Raw genomic sequence first — 23,847 nt, forward strand, 5'->3', positions numbered from 1 at the left:
CAGAGCTCCTGACTCCAATCCCTCCTCCGTAGACCAGATGACAGCTCAGTACTCACCTACAGTGGAGCACCTATGGGGACACTATCTGAAGAAGAAAAGGAAGTTACTCACCTTGTGCCGTAATGACGGTTCTTTGAGCTCCATATTGGCCCCTGTTTTGCACAAGATCCTTATGCCTCTCTGGGACAGGCATAAGGATCTTGTCTAAAATGAGGTTTTTGCACAAAACAAAAGTTCACACTGCTTCTTTTTGCGCAAAAACCCCTTGCGCAAAAAGAAACAGCAGAAAATATGCTAATGAGATTGTGACTTTTGCTTATAAGTCTCTCATTAGTATATTTTCTGCCGGAAGAACTTGCAGTGAAGACAAAGCCTAAAGGTCTAGCAAGTTCTTCAGCCAGCACTCTGAAAACATTTGGATGTAAGTTATCCATACCCGTGGAGTTAAAAGTGTCTAACTTTATTAGCTGCTGTTTAATATCCTCCTGAAATGTTAGTGGAATGGAAAGAATATTTTTATATAATCTGTTTTTTCCCAAATGCAGAACAGGAATATGTATTGAAAACTTCTACCTTTTCTACAATATTTTTGTTAAATCTACCATTTATATTTAGTAATCAACCAGTACAATTATTAGGATTATTTTTATTCCTAGCATGATTAAAAATTCCTTCTTACTGACCTTAACTCTGCTGACCATAGAATTTTCCTTGTGTCCCTTTGCTTCCCTTATCAATTTTCTGTAGTTCCTATCATCTGATTTATTTTTATTACCAACTTATCTTTTCTTCCATATTACTATTTTAAATTTTTTATAACATGTCAAAGTGGGGGAGGAAGGTGAGTCCAAGGCCAGCAATACTGTCTTGCAGCAATACTCTGGATTGTGTCACATGTGGGGAGAGTCAATGGCTACTTCACCTAGCAGCTGGAGTCAGTTGCCGTGTCACCCAAAGGCAAGTGCCAGTGGCTTCTTTGCTTACCAGCTGGAGTCGTGGCTATGTCACCAATGGCAAGAATTGGTGGCCACTTTGCCTACTGACTGTAGTCAATAGCCAGGGATAGAGGAACTGAGGTCCTTTCTGCTCCACTGGGCAAAAAAACAATAGTTCAAAGTATGTGGACTAAAGGGTGGGTGCTTATGCCTATTCCTGAGATACTTCCTGATGTGACTTTGGTTCCCCTGCTGATGCTACTGGTCTGTATTGTGGTTCCCCTTGCAGTTCACATGGGTCAGTCTCCAAAGAGTCTCCTGTCCACAAGCAGCTCATCATCCTCAGCCTCTGCACTTTGGCATTTTGACCAGTAAGCCTGGTCTCAGCTCTCACCAGCTTCTCTATAGGAGGCTGAGACACCCAACTGCTTTCCTGCTCAGTCCACCTGGACTGAGCTGAGCCTGCTCCCTTGTGAGCACTGTGAGCATGCCCAGCAGAGATGGAGGGCTGTGGCCTCTTGTGTCCAGAGGGAATCCTCAACCCTTGCTTCACCAATGTGGGTTTGTCCACCCTGTCACATCACTGCCTTCACTTCCTCTCTAAACCAGGTCTTTTTTCTTACCTTCTAATTCTAGCATCAGTTTAATTGCAATCATCCCATCCTCATCACTATGTATGATTTAAATTATGTATGGGCTTATCATTCTTCTATTAAGCACGCTAAGGCAATATTGTTCTATAGTCAGCACACAGAGATTTGCTCTCTCTCTCTCTGACCATTTAATAAGAAATATTGGTATTGAATGGTGAAAGAGTAACCTGACATTTAAACAGGTTAGGCACTGGCTAAGTATTGAAATGCACAACAGATCCCCCATGTGTCCATCAGTCTGGAGAGTATTCACCACAAACAACATCATATGCTGGACATATGTACAAAAATATATTTTTCTTATTAAAGAGGCTGGGGTGCCTCCTTAGTCTATTACAGGTCAGCCTCAAATAGTAATTTGTGACTTGTGCTGCGATCATGCTACCCCGACAGCTATTCTGTGGCTTTCCCCCGGTATGGCCTATGTAAATCTGCAAGCACCAGCTATCTAAGAGTAGGAACAGCAGGCTTGAGTACTCAGTTGGACAAAATCAATCATTACTTTGTTTTAAGTAATCCATCTATCTTTAAAAGCAATGGATAAACTCAAGCCAAGGCTCTGCCCCAAATGTTCCACATTTCACAGAACCCTTAACACCATCCACCATCCCTTCAAGGCTCTGAGGTTGGTTTGAGAAAAATTCCTCAGTTTCAAGATCTTACTCATAGTAACCATCTCTTTCTCCCCTTCCCTATTTAGTTTTATTACAAGGCATAGGGATGACTGCACAGTTTCCTTGTTTCCTGTCTAAGACCCTTTTCTGCATCAACTTGCAGGATAATTTGATAGTTCTGTCCTTCGTCCTCACTCCTAGGGATGAAAAAGAAAAAGTTTCTGTACACCCAACATATAAATATAGCTTGAATTATCTACTTAAACTGAACTGTGATGGCCATTGTATAAGGCCAATCCAGTATGGAAGCCAAAAAGGCTGCATAAGATTGCAAGGGGACTATGAATTGTGATATTGCATCAGTGGGGCCTATGTTACTAGAGGCAAAGCTCCTCTCTCCTCCTCATTGTATTAAAACACTTATTTTTATGGAGAGAAAGTGGCAATGTCTCCCCATTGGAGCTCTGCAGTATTGCAGTATTCTCAGAGTTACACAATTCAAAAGAGTTACACTGATTCCCATCAGATGATGACCTCAAAATGTACAGATGACTTGGTCACTACTTGATTATATATACAGTATCCCAGTGGCTGTCACATTCACCCTTTTGTTCTTGTGTCCGAATATTATTTTGGGAGTTCCTGTCTTCTGGACTGAGGAGACACTAGGAGGAAGGGACTTTTAGTTAATCTGATTTGGTTTCTCCGGATATGTCTACGCTGCAGAGTTTTTTTCAGAAAAATGGCTGTTTTTCCGAAAAAACTTCAGTTACGTCTAGAGTTGCCAGATGGTTTTAATAAAAATACCGGACACACTTGACATTACGTCACAATCTACATTACATCTTACTTAGAAATATGTTTTCTCATTTATATTTTCTCAATTTGTTTCCCGAACAGAAAGCTCAAATACTGGACTGTCCAGTTCAAAACCAGACACCTGGCAACCCTAGTACATCCACACTGCAATTGCATTCTTTCGACAAAAAGTCGAAAGAATGGAGGAGTTTTTCTAACAGCGGTAAACCTCTTTCTACAAGGAAGAACACCTCTTCCAAAAAGAGCTCTTTTGGAAAAAGGCATGTGTGGATGGGGGAAAGGGTTTTCTTTCAAAAGAAGAAGCCTCCAGGAAATGACACAGGTGCCTCGGTGGCTACTCCATCCAAAGTAATCACAACTCTATAGTTACTGTCTCCTGGCACCTCTTACAGCTGCAGTCATCCTGGACAAGCCTTGTGGCAGGAAGCTGGCCCTGGAGCAGCATCCTGACCACACATCTCTCCTTACCGCAGGCCTGCTGACCCATCGCACAGCCACGAGTCCCCCATGACACCTCTGGCCCTCGCAGGGAGCACGACCAGGGCTCCCAGGACCCACAAAGGGGTACCAAGTGGCAGGCACCCTTGTGGTCTGGAGTGGAGATCCTGTCCCTCCTCGAGTTGTGGGGGGAGGAGGAGACCCTACAGGATCTCTGCTAATGTTGCAGTGCGAATATTTATGGCCAGATGGCCGAGGTCTTGCGGGGACACCCACCCCAGACCTTAGAACAGGTCTGGAGTAAGGTGAAGGAGCTCCGCCAGGGCTATGCAGAGGCCCAAGAGCACAGCTTGAGCTCTGGGGCAGGACTCCACAACTGCCCTTACTTCAATGAGCTGCACCAGATCCTGGGGGGTGGGGAAGCCCTTTCCCCCATTTGTGGTCGTCGACTCCAGCCTTTGAGATGCCTGTCAGCGCCCAGCTGGAGGTTGCGGCAACCAGAGCACACACTGCTAAAGCTTTGCTGTCCCTCGAAGATGTAGGCAAGCACACAGCAGAAGCATAGAAATGGCTGTCCAGGAGGGTCCCTTTAGGCGCGTCTCTCAGCTAGGCTTAGGCAACAGCACTCAGAAGCAACTGATGATCTAATGCCCTGGCTGAACTGGTTCCGGGTGGCCTTATATGCGAGATAGCATCCAATCAGTGTGGATGCTATCTTTCGAAAAAGCAGATCGCTTTTTCGATGCACTTTGACAGTGTGGATGCGCTTTTTCGGAAGAAGTTTTTTTTCGGAAGATCTCTTTCAGAAAAGCTTCTTCCGAAAGAGGCCTGCAGTCTAGACATAGCTTCCTACTTCCTGCTAGGTCCATTGAGATATTCCAATATACAGCCAGAAAACATTATTTCACTTATGACTTTTATATAAATCTTTTTAAAAATAAACCACAACAAAACATTACACTTTTAATGTAATGAAGACTGTGTTACTTATATGTATCTCTTATCTCTATGACACATGAATTAGCAATAAAGGTTGCCCATCTTATTTCACTTGATTTCTCTTTATTTTCATGAATTGTTTTCACAATTTGTTTGATTTGTTCATTTATTAGTTTATTCGGTGTGGATTTTATGGCTCAGGAAGTTTCAGAAACTGGATTCCTTAGCTGAAACTGACCCTTTATATAGGCCTGACAGAGTAAAAGTCTTTGATTTCCCTCTCTCCATCTGCTGGTAGAAAGAGATATTACCCATATAGATTGTACCAGTAAGGAATTGCAGAAACTATAAATTAGAGTAGGTAAATTTTCCTTATAATGCTATGTATACTTTCTATTAAGAACTGGTAGTTTATTTCACTTAGGCAACAAAATGCTTGCTATCAAATGAAAATAACTTTAGATCACTTACAGATCTGAGTTTAACAGAAAGGAATAACTTAAATGTTAAATATTATGTATCTCATTTCTAATTCTCTGGCACATCTGTTCTTCAAAGTGTATAGTACTTTGAGTTATGCTGAAAGGGTTGTGGTTAAGATTCCCGCTACTGCAAACTGATGTGCTGATGCAAGATGGAGATTTGTTCATTTAGGATGGTGCACAAGACCTTTTTGAATAGTTTTCAGTTCTTATACTGTTTAGTAATTTTTTTTTACATTTACTGATAGAATAAATGGAGGATCATATAGCAGGGTTTCAACAGGTTCAGCAATGCATTTCAAAGGTTTTTCAGAAGGCAGGTGTACCATGCTTCTATTTTACATACTCTACAATTACCTTCTGCCAATAATTACAATATATTTACAATATTAAGTACAGGAAATGATCAAATTAATTATATGGATAAGCTACTGCAGGTGTCACCAGATTGTGCGGTTACACAGTTTAACACATTCTTTTTTTAAAGTATTTGAGCAGTGTTCAGCCTTTGAAGAAATGTTGTATTGTTAGTTTGGTAATGCTATTATTGTTGAATGATTGTAGTAAACAGCAAGAGAATTTTTTCTCTGCCTTACTCTAAAATATATCAGTTTTTGGTGAAGAGTAACTTCCTGGAAACTGAACTCTAGTCTATTGCTGATATTTCTGAAAAAGAGGATTACCTGCTTGCCACATGTTACCACCTCTGTTAAAGGACTGGTACATGTAGTGTAAATCAGGGATTCTGAAATGTTTTCTCTCTGAGGCCGCTCTCAACATGCTCCATGGCCTGGTGGGCAGGAAACTTGGGGCTCTTGGAGGAGGGAGCTTTGGACATAGACAAAATTTTACTTTTATTTGTATTTGTGTGTGTATGTGTGTAGCGGGGGACCGGGGGTGAGAACGGGGGGAGGGGCAGAGCTGGAGGGGTCCAAGGAGGGAATTCCACCTCCACCCCCTGATTCAGTTCAGCAGGCCATGCAACCTGACTGGCTGTGGGAAGGATGCAACCAAAAATAACCAACAACAAACCACAACTCAAAGAGAAGACTCAGCTCAAAAAGCTTGAAAACTGCTCAAGAGATCGCTAGGGGCTGTGTGAAATGAGTGAAGGGAGAGGGTAGATTGGCTGTGTATGGGCAAGGTGTGGGCACAGTGTTGATAGGGGTTGTGTATAGGTGTGTGTGGGGAGCTTCCAGTATGGCTTCTAGCATCAGCAAGGGCAGGGACACTGGGGCTCCTAGCTGCTCCTGGCTTGGGGGAGGCAAGCTAGGGGGGTGGGAGGACTTCCAGCTTTAGTCCTACACTACTCCTGGCTTCAGCCCCATGGGGGCTGCTGGGTTTCGGGGCTTTGGCTCTCTGCTGCAGTGTTCCATGGCCCCCCTGGAAGGACTTGTGGGCCACTGACTGCTGATGGAAAATTTCTGGTGTAAACAAAACAAGTTATATCAAGAATACATCCAGACTCCATGTTGCTGATTTCCCCTCCGCTCCAACTAGAAACCAGTCTGCAAGTCCTCAAAATCTGCTACCACCTTCCTAAGGGTATGTCTACACTACCCCGCTAGTTCGAATTAGCGGGGTAATGTAGGCATACCGCACTTGCAAATGAAGCCCGGGATTTGAATTTCCCGGGCTTCATTTGCATAAGCGGGGAGCCGCCATTTTTAAATCCCCGCTGGTTCGAACCCCGTGCAGCGCGGCTACGTGGGGCACGAACTAGGTAGTTCGAACTAGGCTTCCTAATTCGAACTACTGTTACTCCTCGTGGAATGAGGAGTAACGGTAGTTCGAACTAGGAAGCCTAGTTCGAACTACCTAGTTCGTGACCCGCGCAGCCGCGCTGCACGTGGTTCGAACCAGCGGGGATTTAAAAATGGCGGCTCCCCACTTATGCAAATGAAGCCCGGGAAATTCAAATCCCGGGCTTCATTTGCAAGTGCGGTATGCCTACATTACCCTCCTAATTCGAATTAGGAGGGTAGTGTAGACATACCCTAATTTAGCTCTGCTGCTCTCATAAACTAATAGGGGTCAGAATAATTTTAGATATACTTCCTGCTGCATTCCTAGTAACACCAAGTTTGTGTGTAATTTATAACTTGCAATAAAAAATACGTATGTTGATTGCTGTTGATATCTACTCATAATGTTTTGTAGATGCTGCTATTATTGGTGTTTTATAGCAGAGGTTTTTATGGACCTACGCACGTTTTTATAGATCAATAAATCTTCTCATTTTTTTATTTTATTTAGATCCATCATATGTTTTGTTTTATAGGACAATTTTTCAAAGACTGCAATGATTCTGATAGTCATCTTCAAGCCTGAAGAGAATGTTTTATTAGGCTAATTTTTCCCAAGAAATGTAAACAAGAGTATGTCTACACTACAGCGCTAATTCGAACTAACTTAGTTCGAATTAGTTAATTCGAACTAAGCTAATTAGAATTAGCGCATCTAGACCTAAAAACTAGTTCAAATTAGCGTTTTGCTAATTCGAACTAGCATGTCCACATTGAGTGGACCCTGAACAGAGGTTAAGAATGGCCGGAAGCAGTGCCGGCAGGCCATCAGAGTAGAACTTAGAGCGTGGAGCTGCTGTCTCAGGCTAGCCGAGGGCTGTGCTTAAAGGGACCCTACCCCCACCCCAGACAGACAGTTCTCAGGGGTTCCCCGCTTGCAAAGCAGTCCTGGCTTGGAGTGCCCTGAGTGCCCACACTCGGAACATCACAGCACTCGGCCATCAGCCAGGCTGCACTTGCAGCAGGCTGCCATCCGGGGGGAGGGGACAATCAGGGGAGGCTGCAGGAGAACTTCCACCCCGAGCAGCCCGCAGAGCCAGCCCAGTCCTCCCCATTGGGGGCTCGTACCCCATTCCTCCCTCACCTCCTTCCACTTACCCCTCCTTAGCCCCCCTTCCTGATGTACAAAATAAAGTACACGTGTGTTCAAAAATAGAATCTCTCTTTATTGAACAAAACTGGGGGAGACTGGGAAAAGGAGGTGGGAGAGGGGAAGAGAGAGGCTGGGAGAGGGGAGGGCAACTAAAATGATCAGGGGTTTGGAACAGGTCCCATATGAAGAGAGGCTAAAGAGACTGGGACTTTTCAGCTTAGAGAAGAGGAGACGGAAGGGGGATATGATAGAGGTCTCTAAAAGTATGAGTGGTGTGGAGAGGGTGCATAAAGAAAAGTTCTCCATTAGTTCCCATAATAGAAGGACTAGAGGACACCAAAAGAAAGGAATGGGTAGCAGGCTTCAAACTAGTAACAGAAAGTTCTTCTTCACAAAGCAAATAGTCAACCTGTGGAACTCCTTGCTGCAGGAGGCTGTGAAGGCTAGAACTATAATAGAGTTTAAAGAGAAGTTAGATCAATTCATGGAGGTTGGGTCCATGGAGTGCTATTAGCCAGGGGGTAGGAATGGTGTCCCTGCCCAAAGTTTGTGGAAGGCTGGAGAGGGATGGCACGAGACAAATGGCTTGGTCACTGTCTTTGGTCCATCCCCTCCAGGATACCTAGGGTTGGCTACTGTCGGCAGACAGGCTACTGGAGTAGATGGACCTTTGGTCTGACCCAGTATGGCCATTCCAAGCTCAGGGCTCAGGGACCACCTCGATTTTCATGCAAACCTGCTCCTGGGTGGCCAGGCTGGCAGCTCTCGTGCCCTAGATGGCCACTTTCCTGTGCCTAGTGTGGAGTTCGTGGATGAGGTCCCTGATGTCTGCACTAGACGAGGCGGGTGCCCGCCTCTTGCGGTCCTGGCCAGGCTCCCGAGAGCCGCCAGCCTGGTCCCGGGAAGAGGCAGAGGGCTGGGGGGCATCGGGTGGCTGGCTCGAGCTGTGCCAGGTGCAGGGTCTGTTGGCTGGGTGCTGGCAGGCTTGCACCTGGCACGGGCACCGTAGCCAGCCCATGCCCCTTTAAGGGCTCCGGGGCCGGGAGGGGGGCATACGAGTTTTCCTGGTGGTGCCCAGAGTGGCCACCAGGGAAAGCTGGGGAGGGCTAGCCTCCCACTAGTTCGAATTAAGGGGCTACACAGCCCTTAATTCTAACTAGTAAGTTCGAACTAGGCTTAGTCCTCGTGGAATCAGGTTTACCTAGTTCGAACTAAGCGCTCCGCTAGTTCGAATTAAGTTCGAACTAGCGGAGCGCTAGTGTAGCGCCTATTAAAGTTAATTCGAACTAATTAGACGTTAGTTCGAATTAACTTTGTAGTGTAGACATACCCCAAGAGTGTGACATGTTTCAGGGTTAACTATGATAAATCTAGGGCAGGTGGAGGATCCAGGGCTTCCCACAGCAGCTCAGGCTTTCTGGGTGCTCTTGCTGCTTCCCAGCTCTGGCTTGGCCAGGAGTCAGAACGTCAAGAAGGGAGGAGGAGCAGAACATGACGGCTAGATGCAGGAAGAGGTTGGCACTGCTTGAATCTCAGACAGGCACAAAGTGGGCCTTGCAGGAGTTTGGGACAAATGCTGTCCCAGAGTCATTTAGCCAGGGATTTGAGGTTCACATATTGGGACTGTCCTGCTCAATTCAGGAAAGGTGGACACCCTTCATGAGTCACTACCAACTGTCTATGTAACCCACACACCTACATGGTATACAGTCCTATGTAGTGGCACTTAGTCCACTTACAGAAAGGAAGAGTAAGTCTCCTCCAGAGCCTTAGCTGAGAGCCAGCTGGCTTTTAGCACATGTGGTAGAGGCTCATGCACTAGGCTCTAAAAGACCCAGGTTCTGTTCTGCCTCTTGGGGTTACACTTAGGCTATGTCTATACTGCAGGCTTCTTGCGCAAGACCTGTTTTGCTTAAGACTTCTTGCGCACAAGTCTTGCGCAAGAGCGCGTCCACACTGCCATGTGCTTTTGCGCAAGAGATGTGCTTTTGCGCAAGAGCGTCCATTGCAGTGTGGATACTCTCTTGCTCAAGAAAGCTCTGATGGCCATTTTAGTCATAGGGATTTCTTGCGCAAGAAATCCTCATTGCCTGTTCACACTGCCTTCTTGCACAAGAGCTCTTGCACAAGAGGGCTTATTCCTCATGGGGAGAGGAGTAACTCTTGAGCAAGAAGCCCTCTGTTTTGACGCTTTACTGTAAATTTACTTGTGCAAGTACGCGCAAGCAGAGTAGATGCTCTGCAAGTTTTTGCGCAAGAATGGGCTATTCTTGCGCAAGAAGCCTGCAGTGTAGACGTAGCCTTACAGGTTGTGAAGGATTCTTCTGTGCCACTAGTAGCACAAACACCCTGCTCTGGGCTTCATGAGCCCCACTCTTTCTCTCCGCAGACTTTGTTATACATAAGTGCCCAGTCTTATGTCTTCCCCAGAGTGTACATTGACCCCTAACTCCATGGAAGCAGTGAACCTCATTTTACTGGCTTCATCTCAGTTCAACAACTCTCCTTAGCACAGACACTTAGACTAGGTCTACACTAGAGGAGAAGTTCAAATTAAGATTTGAAATTTAATTGCGTAGCTGGAGTCGAAATACCTTAAATCGAATTTTGACACCGTCCACACTGCGGGAGATTGATGGGAGCACATTCTCCCTTCGACTTCCCTTACTCTTTGTAGGAGCAGGACTACCGGTGCCAATGGGAGTGCCCTCTCAATTCAAATTAGCATGTCTTCACTAGCCTCTCTAATTCGAACCCTGCGGCTGCTTCGATCTTATCTCTAGGGTAGACATTGCCTTAGATATATTTTTACCACATTAAAGTTTATTTGACAAAGTTTGAGTTACAGATTCACATAAAAGAAAGTAAATGGATTTGGAAATACAAGCTTACAAGTAAAAGACAAATATAAAATGTAAACTATAATCTGTTAATAAGAATAAGCTACTTTCCTATCCTATAACAATTTCCTCACCCAGTGGTCAGTCCTTACAGCGCTTGCCCAGTACGGAAGGCTGGGATCCACTTTTCAGAAGACATTCCGACTGGCAAAGTGTTGCTTCCGCAATGGATATCATTTGTGTCCTCTTTCCTTCTCTAATTCAGACACAGACTCTTGTCTTTGTCAGTGCTCAAGCCTCCCTGTGTCCCATAGTATAAACACAGGACTGGATTGAATCCATAGGTGTCAATTGTTCTCAGTGTTGATTGAGTCATCTGAAACCCAGGTGACAAGTTTCATTTTTGCCAATTTTGGAAGCCAATATTCTAAATATTACATAACTGCAAATGTTTTCCATACAAACATCCCACAGTAATCATGACAGCCAGCTACTTGTTTAATATTTGGTAAAGGGCCCCCTTTGGTGAAATATTGAGAAGATGTTTGAATATAGATGTATGCCTTCCAGGGCATGCCTGGGTGTATCTGGGTTTTCCGTTAAAAGCATTTTCGGAACAGAGCGTCTAGATTGGCACGGACGCTTTTCCGCAAAAGCACTTTTTGCGGAAAAGCGGCCGTGGCCAATGTAGACACGCTTTTGCGCAAAAAAGCCCCGATCACCATTTTCGCCGTCGGGGCTTTTTTGCGGAAAACAAATCTGAGCTGTCTACACTGGCCCTTTTGTGCAAAAGTTTTGCGCAAAAGGGGCTTTTGCCTGAACGGGAGCAGCATAGTATTTCCGCAAAAAGCATTGATTTCTTACAGTAGGAAGTAAGTGCTGTTGCAGAAATTCAAGTGGCCAGTGTAGACAGCTGGCAAGTTTTTCCGGAAAAGCGGCTGATTTTCCAGAAAAACTGGCCAGTCTAGACACAGCCCCTTTGCTGCAAACCAGCTGGCTTTTAGCTTATGTGGTAGAGGCTCATGCACCAAGCTCCAGAGGTCCCAGGTTTGATTCACACTGTTGGTATTGGATAGGTATTGACACAACATAAGGCTGTGTCTACATTGGCATTCCTTTCCGGAAAAGGGATGCTAATGAGACACATCGCAATTGCAAATCTGCGGGGGATTTAAATATCCCCCGCGGCATTTGCATTTACATGGCTGCCGCTTTTTTCCGGCTTGGGGATAAGCCGGAGAAAAGCGCCAGTCTAGACGTGATTCTCCGGAAAATAAACCCTTTTCCGGAGGATCTTTTTTTCCTACTTTCAAATATCCCCCGCGGATTTGCAATTGCGATGTGTCTCATTAGCATCCCTTTTCCGGAAAGGGATGCCAATGTAGACACAGCCGAAGGGTATGTCTACACTACAGAGTTTTGTTGGAAAAATGGCTGTTTTTCCAACAAAACCTGACTAACATCCACACTGCAATCACGTTCTTCTGAAAGTAAATTAAAAGAACAGAGGTTTTCCAACATTGGTAATCCTTTTTCTAGAAGGAAGAAGCCTTTTTCCGAAAGAGCTCTTTCGGAAAAAGGTGTGTGAGGATGGAGAAGAGGGAGTTCTTTTGAAAGAAGAGGAAAGAGGAAAAAGCACAGGTGCCCTGGTAGCCACTCCGTCCATAGTAATCACAGTTTAAATACGAGATAGCGTCCATTCAGCGTGGACGCTATCTTTTGAAAAAGCAGATTGCTTTTTTGATGCGCTTTTGTGTGTGGATGCTCTCTTTCAGAAGAAGTTTTTTCAGAAGATCTCTTCCAAAAAAAGGTTCTTCCGAAAGAAGCCTGCAGTCTAGACATAGCCTATATATAATATATAAAGGAGAATGTTTGCAAGTTTGTGCGCTAATAACTTGGACACTATAAGAGCTACCGCAACGAAACTTTGCATGGGATAACCTTTCATCCAGGAGAAGGTTTTAAGGTACTTTTGGACCCGATTGGGCCTGAGCTCAAGCTGTAAAAATAAAAAAGTAACTTGCCACGCTGCACTGCAGGGGTGGCCCCGCCCACCGTAGGTCCTGTGCCCGTTGCCCCACCCACCCTAGGTCCCGTGCTTGCCACCTGTGGCCCTGAGCGCCATCCGGGACTCGCCTCCTCCCACCCGCGAGATTACATAAGCGACCCTCTTTCCCTCCCCCCGTGCTGGCACACAGTGCCCCGACTCCCACATGCAAAACAGCTTGGGCACCCGCCCTACCCCCCGTGGCACCTGCAGCCCCAGGCATGAGTTGGGGTGCCCCTCCTGCGTGTAACCTCCCCTCCACCTGGGATTGCACCCCTCCCCCCCGGGGATGATGCAGATTTATATTTTAATCCCTATAGACAGGGGTGGATGAGAGTTTTGTGGGACCCAGGGCAGCACAATTTCACAGGGCCCCCCTTTGGAGAAAAAATAGAAAAAAGGCATTCCCCCTGTGCCCACTCCTCCAGTAGCCGCACTCTGATCATGTGAGCTACCCCTCCTCATCCCCTCTCCTAATACCTTCCTCTACACACCTGCCCTGCCTCTTTCCTCTGGTGCTGATCCCTCCCCTGCGGGTGTCTGCCCTTCTGCTTCACCCCCAGAATCCCTTGGCACCTGCATCTTTCCTTACCCCTGCACCCTCCTGGTGCCTCCCCCTTCCCTCACTGCCCCTGCCCCCTTTGCCCTCTTTTTCCCTGATGCCCACCCCCTCACCATCCTCTGTCCCCTTTCCCCTCATACTCCTGTGCCCTCACACATGCCTTGTTCCATCCCCACCTTGCTCATGCCCACCCCTCCTTTCAAGCCTTCTCCCAGCACCTCCCCCTCTAGCCCTCAATGCCCTTACCCTCTCCTCTCCCAGCATCACCTTGTCCCCCCCTTCCATTGACACCTTCCCTCCTGCCCTTTTCTTCATTGTCTCCACTTGGTCCCCTGGCATTTGTCTCTCTTCCACATTGCCCCTTGGTGCCTTCACCTTTCTTCTCCTGACCTGCCCCCCTCCCCTCATCACAAACCCCTTCCTCTGCCATCCACCTTCTGCTTTCCAGTTTGCAGGGCGGCTGCGACCCCGGCCCAGGCTCCAGACCACATGCCGAACCGAGCGGTGCAACGCTGGGACACGTGGTTTTAAAGTCCTGGTCTGTGACGTTACGCCATGCCCGGCGTCTCCCCTCTCAGCTGTTCCATGGGGTTTCAGCACGCCGCGCATGCACTCCGTCGGCCTCACATGACCCGTACTTGCCGGCGCCGGGTAATTTAAAGTGCGAGGCTTCGGTGCCCCATCACAATCACCCTCCTCCCCCAGAAGCCGCCAGCCGGCCCTTCAGGAGACAGCCCACCGGGAAATTCCCAGTATCCCACCGGGCCAGTCCGCCCCTGGCGCTGGCGTGGGGCCTATTGAAGCGCGGGGCCCGGGGCAGCCGCCCTGCTCGCCCTGCCCTATATCCACTGCTGCCTATAGAAATTAGTGCAACTTTTCTACCATTCAGAAAAAGATAATGGACTACTGTTTTTCTACATTTTGTTCCTCCGGTTTCCCGAGCAACGCCGGGTAACTCCAGCTAGTGTTAAATAATAGTACTGATTTTATATTAAAGAGTGTGTATCATTTGTACTGACAGCCTGAAATCTGAAAGTTTGCCTTGATTGTCTGATAAGAAGTAATTTAATGCATGGTTGTGAATGGTGGAGGTCTTTTTTTCTTTTTTAGTATGGGCAACTTCTAAAAAGACTTCTGCACACTGTAGACACGAAAAGCCCCCAAACAAATTTTCTCACAATTTCCTCTACAAGCTTATTCTTGAAGCATCTTTATGGTGCAGTGGTGCTGAACCATCTCTATATTCAAATTAATATTTCTATAATGCATTTATCTTTAATTACAAGAGAATGCCCCTCTAGGATATTTCCTAACAATACTCATTAGTAATAAACAGATTATATCCTTATCAGTTAATCAACACTATACACTTCTAAGTGTTCTGAAAAATAAATGAAACAAGCCTGTCACTACTTGAATGCTTCAGTGCAGTGCTTGCATGCATTATGGAATCCATTGCGCTTTCTGGCTGGGGGAAAGGGAATGATGAGAGGTGAGCCTGAGCTGTTAAGTTTTAGATGCAAACTTCCTGAGGTTTAAGGCTGTTCAGATCTGGGCTTTTAGTTGGGTCCATTTCTAGTCAGGATTTAACATATATAAGGAGGGGACTGGGGTGGAGTAGGGGGAGGGGCAGCTTTAAAGCACATTGTGTACTACTGAGAAACCCATTGGTGACAATGTAGGTTCTTTATGATTCTCAAGTGGAAAGTGCTACAGAAATATAAAATATTTGTGTGAACTGTGAGATGAGTCTATTTGTGACCTTTGTTGAAAATAAAATAAGAAAGTAAGTGGGGTAGAATAGAAAAGAACAAATCAAACATTAGAATGTGTTTATTCAGATCTAGCATGCTTTAAACCTCATACAATGAGGTTTAACAGTTATTTCGAGAGAAGGGTTTTGTCTCGAAATAACGCTGATACATGGGGTGTTTTATTTCTCAATGCGATTTCAAAATGGCGGCTGGACGTTATTCTAAGTAAGCATGGTATATTTAAATCCTGTGCTTCATTAGCAATTTTGGTACACTACATTTGCATTCCTATCTCGAGATAGGGAGCAAGTGTAGACTTACCCTAATGGATTTAAAAGTAGCTATACTTCTACTAAAGAATCTGATCACCCGATTACAAGGGAGACAGCTGAATTGGAATTCATTTACAAGTTCAACACTATCAACTTAGGCTTGAATAAAAAGCTTAACTGGTTAACACACTAAAAAGGCAATTTCTCCATGGCTGATAGTCACATCTCCACATCAAATGGTATAAATGAGACACTGCCATCCTGATTTAACTAGCTTCATTGACACTGGTCCTACAATTGACAGGAAACTTCTTTTGCTGTTATATATCTCAAATTCTGTAATTTCCACTCCAACTCATCTGATGAAGGGGGTTTCACCCACAAAAGCTCATGACCTAATAACTCTGTTAGTCTGTAAGGTGCCACAAGACTGCTCATTGTTTTTAAAGTTACAGCCTAACACAACTATTCCTCTGAGATCAGCAAGAATTTATTAGTGGTGGATTGCAGCTTGAAGTGATAGTGAAACTATTATTGTTCAAATTTCATCTTTGGTCTTTATTTGGTAACACTGCCAGAACTGCAAGTGTTTTGTTATAAATGGGCCAACATAAGCCTATTTCACAGTAGCACTAAACAAAGTAATAATAATAGTATGATGTTAACATATGAAATTTTGAAATAATTTTTATGTGAAAAACACACTAAGGATTAGGAGGCACTGTTGCCTCTGGAGGCCTACATTCAAATTCTATCTTGGCTCATGAGTGAAAATGAATTAGCTGTTCTCATCCTAGTCTACACATTCTTGTATCATATCACCAAAACCTGTCTATGAGACTGCTAGTCTAGAAAACCAGTAATAGTGTCACTCAAGACTGATCTTCATTGGCAGGTTTGTATGGAGAAACTTGAGCCAGCCCTGCTTTTACTGTGGTCCCTTTCATGAGTACAAATTCATTCCCTTTGAGTAAGTCCACACAGGGGCGCTATTTTCAGATAACATCTGTTATCCTGAAATAGTGTTCTGCATATCTTAACAGCAAATCCATTATTTCAAAATACATTCGAAATAACAAGCTTGTTATTCCAACATCCCATAAAACCTCGTTGCACAAGGATTAAAGGACTCGTTGGAAAACGCTCTATTTTAAAATTAGCGCTGTTTAGACAGTGCCAAATTTTGAAATAGGCTATCTCGAAATAAGCTACGCAATTTGCCTTTATGAAAGACAATAACTGAATTGTGCTGATTAATTCCTAAGAAATATGTGTCTGATTTTTTAGAACTGCTGAGCACCCATAGCTTCCACCACCTTTTAAAATCAGGCAATATATGTCCACAATTTGCTATCACCTTTTGCAGGAAGACATCAGTGTGAAAAATTTTAATATTTAAAAATAACTTTGTTTTATCCATGGTGTGGTGAGTTTTTAGAAAGGAAATTTTCAAGGAGGATTTCTAAGGAATGAACTCTTTATAGCAATAACTTCCTTTGCATTTGTAGTTACTATCTACTGAGTTATCTGTGAATAAAAATCTTTTATGACATAATTCTATAAAATGCTGTTTGTGGAGCAGCAGAAAGAATTGAAGATTAATTTTTTAAAATAGCAAAATGTAATGAAAAGTATTGTCTACCTAATATAATGGTTCAATCAAATGTCCTGTTTTTAAAGAAGCCTTTTAAATTATTCTTATGATCATACATTTATTGTATAATGATGTGACTGTAATATATTGAATTGTTAAGTATTACGTTAGGATAGCAAACTTCAGATCTCTATGCAAGGGTCTTTATTTAATCAGATCTCGCTAAAGGGGAATGTGTTCCATGATTATCATAATTCATCTATTCATCTTGCATTCCTTATCTTTTTTTCAGGATGGAGTAGGTGTAGATGAGAAGCTGTCTTTAAGGCGGGTAGCTGTGGTTGAAGATTTCTTTGACATTATCTATTCCATGCATGTGGAAACAGGGCCCAATGGAGAACAAATCCGAAAGCATGCTGGACAAAAAAGAACTTATAAAGCAGTAAGTAAACAAAAACCAGAATATCTATAAGTTAAAATATAATATCACAATTGCATTTTTTTTAAGATTATGAGTTATTTGGATTGGTGATTTTGTGTTTTTCACAATTGAGTCAGAAGTAATACAGCCCACCAATTTCAGCTTTATTTCAGAGATCTGTCTGGGAACATTTATGTGCATATATGCAAACATATAGATTGAAAATGCTTACGGTTCAATTTTCTACAGGAGCAATGGGTGCAAGTCTATTGACTTCAGTGGAGTTTCGTCCATTTCTGCTAGCAGGGAATTTGGCTGTTTTATCATTATTTGAAAGACAAGGTTGATGAGGTTATATTTTTTACTGGACCAACTTCTACTGATGAGAAAGACAACCTTTTAGGCTTGTCTTTCTAATCTCAAAAGTTTGTCTCTCTCACCAGCAAAAGTTGGGTTTAAGAAGAGATATTACCTCATCCATGTTGTCTCTTTAATATCTTTGGACCAATAAGGCTACAACTACACTGCATCCAAATATATTTTGATAACTTATAAAAATGAAGCTCCATGTTAATAGTATTTTTAATTATTAAATTAAAATGCAGATTTTTTTCCAGTTTATGAAAACTGTCAAGATATAGCCATTAAGGTTTGTTAAATTAAACTCCTGTACTTCAGCGGATGATAGAAATCTCCATTATATGTGGTTATTATAGGATAAATATATTTGATTTAATTGTCTGGTGATTTGTAACATTTTTCCTGAAAACAAAGTTTGAAAAGCAAGTAGATTCAATGTCATATCTGTTGACTGATCAGAAGTTGAACTAGTATAAACTGACTGACTAGAGAGAAAATTCTTTCTAATTCCTGAAGTGTGTTTTATAGTTTGAACTAGCCACTTCAATTCAACTTTGGTCTTGAAAAATTTGTAAACTGATGTTTAACGGAGCAGTATCTTTATGTAAATATGATATTTTCCCTTCTTAAAGAGGGGTAATAAAATGTTTACTGCTACTTCCCGAGGTGAATAAAATGTAACTCTTTGTCTGTATATCAGTGACCTTACTCCTGTGAGTAGCCTCATTGGTTTTAATTGGGCTATTCATGTGAGACAAATAATCAAAGATTTGATTATTAACTCCGTAGTTAAGCATGTATCACTTTTCTTCTGTTCTGGGACCATTATCTCAGTGGTTTGCAGTTGCAGTCAGCTGGAACTTTGCACACATCAGCCTGAATGCAATCTTTAGAAACAAAACAAACAAACGAATATGTGTAAATCATTTGAGCCATTCTCAACATGAAGAGAAACAAAATTTGTAAAAACTCAAAATGTCAGATGCATAGAGTTAAAATTATATTAGTGTTTTTTTCCACATGATATCGAAACTTTGTAGATGCATAATAATTTTTTGGCTCATTTACTGTCTTTTAAAAATATTTGATATCTAGATTATTTTATATTGTAAGGTGTGGGCTAGGTCTTTGTAAGAGTTCTCACAACATGACCTCAGCCTTATTAACGCACATGATATATATGGATAAGGGATGACACTTGCAGTCATCATGACAAATTATGCTAAGTTATTTAACGATCTTGCAATGTGGACAAAGGGTAACTGTGTAAATAACTTTTACCTGTAACCATAGTTAGTTTTGAAGGTTGGTCTTTAGCACACTAATGAAAGTAGTATTTAGCTTAATTGGTCATTAGTTGTACATTAATAAAAGTAGCATTCTCTTCACTATCCACTAGCTATGCATTAGTTTTGCTACTGTGGTCTATTGTAATGAACAGGTCACTTGCACTCTGAATTTCAAAGGGACTTCATATAGTAAGTATATCGAATGTTTATTGCCTGTAAATAAAGTACTTTAGAGTACAACCTTGCAAATATACATCAGATATAATACTTACTACTGTGAGTAGTCCTATTGAGTTCAATTGAATAAGGCCTTTATATATTATGAATAACGTGTGCAAAGGAACTAATGTGCCTTTTGAGCAATTTGTGTAGATTAAGCAGCTTGTATAGTGGCTTCTTTTGATGTTAATTTTTATTACAGTGGTGACATAAGTTTATTGCATAGTTATCAGCTGATACAGCAGCAGCCATGTGTAAGTTACTGTGTAATTATCAACATGTGTGTACCTGTTATTTGTTGATTTACAAAGTGCACCCAATTACATGTTCCAGGGTCAAGCTGCATATATATAATTTTAAAAAAATACAATAAGTCTATGAAAAGGAAAAACTCCAAACCAAATTCACATCAGCTTTTGCACTCCACCTTAATTTGACTCTGCTGGACTAGCTGGGAAAGTAAATTACACTGTCCTGGATCTTTTGATCCCCTAGAGAATTTTATATAGGGTCTGTTAGCTCAAGCAAGCCAGCTGACTTCTACTGTGGTGACTTGCAGAGAGGGAGATCATCTCTAAGTACTCATGTTCCAAACCATTAAGCCTTGGAGTTTTATAAATTGAAATCAATTCAGCAGCTACTTCAAAAGTGTTAGTTGGATCAAAACTGTGACGATTTTCAGCCTCCACATATCATAAGCAAATCATTCCTGATTTCTGTGAATGTATTCATCATGAGTATTCACTCAATTGTTTGGGTGAACAAATGTTCATGGTATGGGTGGTTCATGAATTGTTTGCTACATTTATATGGCATTTGATGTTCACAATTCATGGTATGTGGCTGGTCAAACGGTATTGCCTCTGGGGATGTTAAATCCCAGTTAATCAGTTAACTGGGTAAATTTTATGCTCCAACCAGGCTGAGCCCACTGCAGACAGGGGTGCTCCGGCCAGGGTGGAAGACCCTCTGTTCACGATGGACCCCACAGGGCTGGAGCAGTCCCCTTCCCATGGCAGGCGGAGGGCTGCTCCAGCCCACTGGTTAACTGTTACTGGTAAGCATCCCCCAGGAATCACCCCAATCGCTTCTGCTCCCTGATGGGATGACTGAAGCTTTTTAACAAAGGAATGATGAAAGAGAAATTTCTTAATGTCATCTGTTTTCTGCTGCAAATTCATGGAACTTTGGGAATTCACACATCTTCACAAGTATCAGCAGTTTCCAGAATACTCACGAATAATAAATATTATGGCCCTATGAACGGCAGCAAATTAAATTTGAATAGATTAGTAGTGAACCTACCTACTTTTTCATAATTATAACAGCATTAGTTAAAACTTTGAATATTGCCCAGGCATGATTAGTAAGGCCAAAGAAACTGGCAAAGGGTATTGTAACTTAAATTAACAATAGCTTGTATTTATCTGGGTAAACAAGTTTGGAAAATGTAAGAAAAGACCTGAATCTTCACCTTGTCCCTGTTTGGAACATAGTTTAAGACTTCTTTCAGTTTTGAACGAGGACTCCCTTCTCAGCCCGTTTCCAATTCTGAAGTGCTGGAATACACCAGCGTGTCATTCTGCAAACTTGCCCAGCATATCATCCTGGCATATCTAGGCTCAATTTATGAACTGACCATCCTTAGTCTTCACCACAGGTATTAATTTTAAATTGCAAGACTTTGTGGAAATGAATGGCACTTGTACCATTTCAGTGGGACTTTACATAATGATGCTGCTCAGGAAGATAACTATTCTGTATGGTGGTTCTGTGATAATAGTATTTTGGAGGAAGCTGCTGTACATTTTCATCACCTAAAAAGTATGTCAAACTCAAACTGCAGGATTCCTCAATACAGAGTCCATTAATTGCTTAGGAAACTACCTGTATTACAGTATATAGTTATAGCATAAGCTCGTATTCTCTCCTTCTACCTTCACTCCAAGTACCCTGCAGGGATCACACAAACTGTATCATGCAGAGCTAAGACTTTTTCCCTCATGGCTCAGTATATTAACCTTAACACTGGAAAAAAATGAGAGTAAGTTGGTAATTTAGATAACAAAAGCAGGTACATTTTTTATTCTTCTTACTGACTCACTCTGCTACATATAGGTGTCCTAGTTCATATGGCATGTAAGACCACCTAGAGACTGACACTATTAGATTACACTGTTACATATCTATGAGCCAAATTCTCCGGTGATGTAACTCTATTGATGTTAGCAGAGTTGTGTGAACAGAAAATTTGGCCCTACTTGTATTGCAGTGAAATAAGAATTTTCTTGCTTTTGGGATTTTAAATCATAGCTATTAACATTTTAAAACAGATTTTTGCAAGTATTGACTAGAGAAACAATGTATACTGTGTTTTTATTTAATTAGTTTCAGAACTGTTTGTGATGTTTACAGACATTAAAAAACAAGGTCTTTGTCCTGAGGAGATTGCATTAACATATAGATGGTGTAGTTAACACAAAGCCAGGTTATGCCTGGCTGTTCTGCAGGCATACAGATTAAGGGAAGGGAGGAGAGTGAAAGGAACCTATTCTGTGCAGTACAGGATCTGCATCCTATCAGGTGCAATACTCCACACATAGCTAGTTGAGTAGATGGGGAATGTACCTGAGCTCTACAAATGGGTGTATCAGCCAGCACAATCCTCCTTTGCAGTTGGGAGTCCAGGAAGAATTCTTTTTCCTTAAGACAGAATTCTTCCTAAAGTCCCGCCTATACTATTATGGCTTAAAGGTACAAATGAGCCTACAGTGAGTGTAGACCTCAAACCGTGGAAGGAATATTGCTGTGGCAAGGTGGGTGAGATGGAAGGGAAATGCTTTTAAGAATTAAACTTTTTTTTGTGTGGTAGTGATAGTGGTGATGAGAATTGGTTTTAAGGTTTGTTTTCTCCTGTATTCTGACACAGTTCCTCCAAAGCACTAATAGTCACTAATATCTCCCTGCCTTGCCTTCAGTCTGATCCAATTTGTACCAAAATGGCCTTTGATAAGCCCCAAGATCAGTCACCTTTGGCTCCTTTTGGGTCCAGTTCTGAGCACAGCAGGGCCAGGATCAAGGAACAAGTCTTAAATTTTAGAGCACTGTATCTTCTTTCCCACATAAAATGTTAACTTAACCCTAAAACTTTCTTTATTATTTATTTTTATACAGTTTATGCAGATAATTACATACAAGTGTTCTGCTTTGTAAATTGTATGTTCCCCTACCTCTGTGATTCATATATCTCCCAATTGTTAGTATAAATCCTTACTTCATCCATAGGAAAGTGAGTAGGTTCCTAACTAAATTATTTGTCAGAATGTGTTACTGAGCATGAAATGGGGTCCTTCCTGGTATATGATTAGCAGTGCAAAAGCTAAAAGAGGAAAAAGAAAAAAAAATCTGAAGTAGTTTTGCACTGGCATAATTGAAACAGTGCTGATCCATGAAACAAAACAATGGACCATTTTCTGTCATTCTGTGGTTTAAATTCTGCTTTCACACCAGTGTAAATTCAAAATATCTGCATATTGCAGTCATTGGACTTACCCTGGATTTATATCAATGTGAGAGCAGAATTTGGTGTTTAAATTAGACTAGTCTTCTTGAAGCAGGTCCTGAGTACACAATTATTCATTTTAAGTATTTATTAACATAGAATTATTCTGTGTTCACACAAATATTCTAACCTTGTGAGCAAAGAATTCTATAGACCTTTAAAAAAATTCTTAGAAGAAATGTGGATGTAACAGTATACAGGCAGTCCCCGGGTTACGTACAAGATAAGGACTGTAGGTTTGTTCTTAAGTTGAATTTGTATGTAAGTCGGAACTGGTACATATTGTAGGGGAAACTCTAGCCAAACATTTCTCCATAGCTCAGGTTTATTCTCCCACACCTCACTTCCCTCAGTCCTTTATTCTCAAGCTGAGGTGTCTGCTGAGAAAAGCCGCTCCGCATCTCCCTGGTCTGCTGGGGGAAGGGGGGGTGCTAGCTTTGCGTCTCCCTGGTCTGCTGGGGGGAAGTAGCTACTGCAGGGTTGCCTCACCCCGTTTGTAAGTAGGGATCCGATGTAAGTCGGATCCATGTAACCCGGGGACTACCTGTACAAGTGAATTCCCTTTTAGAATAAATAATTATTTCTAATTTCAATTTTTTCTCTTCACTAATGGTACATCTACACAGCCTGGCTAAAGTTGAATTAAGGTACACAACTTCAGCAACATCAGTTGTGTAGCTTAAGTTGAAATAGCTTAGCTTTTGGCGCTGTCTACATAGCAGGAAGTCGAAGGAAGAACACTCCTCCTTTGACTTCCGTTGCAGCTCATGAAATGAGGGTTAGAGGAGTCGGAGTAAGAAGTCCTCCAGCTCGACATTATTTCGAAATAATGGCTTGTAGTGTAGACACACACTATGTTATTTCGAAATAACATCAGTTATTCCGAATTAATGCTGCTGTGTAGATGTACCCAAACGTTGATGACTACAGCAGCATTCCCCATGAATGCCTCTTCCCCATACTGCCTTTGCTCACTTAAGGAAAAAGTTATAGTTAATTTTTAAAAAAAATCAAAGGGTCAAGAAATGAATTATTAAAGTTATACTTAAAACATCATATCCCTTCCAACCTCTTACTCCCACCATATAAGGAAGGCAGGGGGCCTATGACAACTATCACAGCTATCTGACACGTTAAAAGGGCTTAACA

The 23,847-nt window shown here is 42.4% G+C and overlaps 1 protein-coding gene across 4 annotated transcripts in view; it reads left to right on the forward strand.

Annotated features, from left to right (window-relative positions):
* NOL4 (nucleolar protein 4) overlaps window positions 1-23,847 on the forward strand; it is a 265,203-nt gene that overhangs the window by 62,264 nt on the left and 179,092 nt on the right. For all 4 annotated transcript variants that reach the window (XM_006115357.4, XM_006115358.4, XM_025180839.2 and 1 more), the window contains one exon: window positions 17,140-17,289. In XM_006115357.4, coding sequence (XP_006115419.1) covers window positions 17,140-17,289 — 150 coding nt within the window. The remainder of the gene's footprint in view (window positions 1-17,139; window positions 17,290-23,847) is intronic.

Source organism: Pelodiscus sinensis, chromosome 2 (assembly GCF_049634645.1).
Source record: "Pelodiscus sinensis isolate JC-2024 chromosome 2, ASM4963464v1, whole genome shotgun sequence".
NCBI classification, from domain to species: domain Eukaryota; kingdom Metazoa; phylum Chordata; order Testudines; family Trionychidae; genus Pelodiscus; species Pelodiscus sinensis.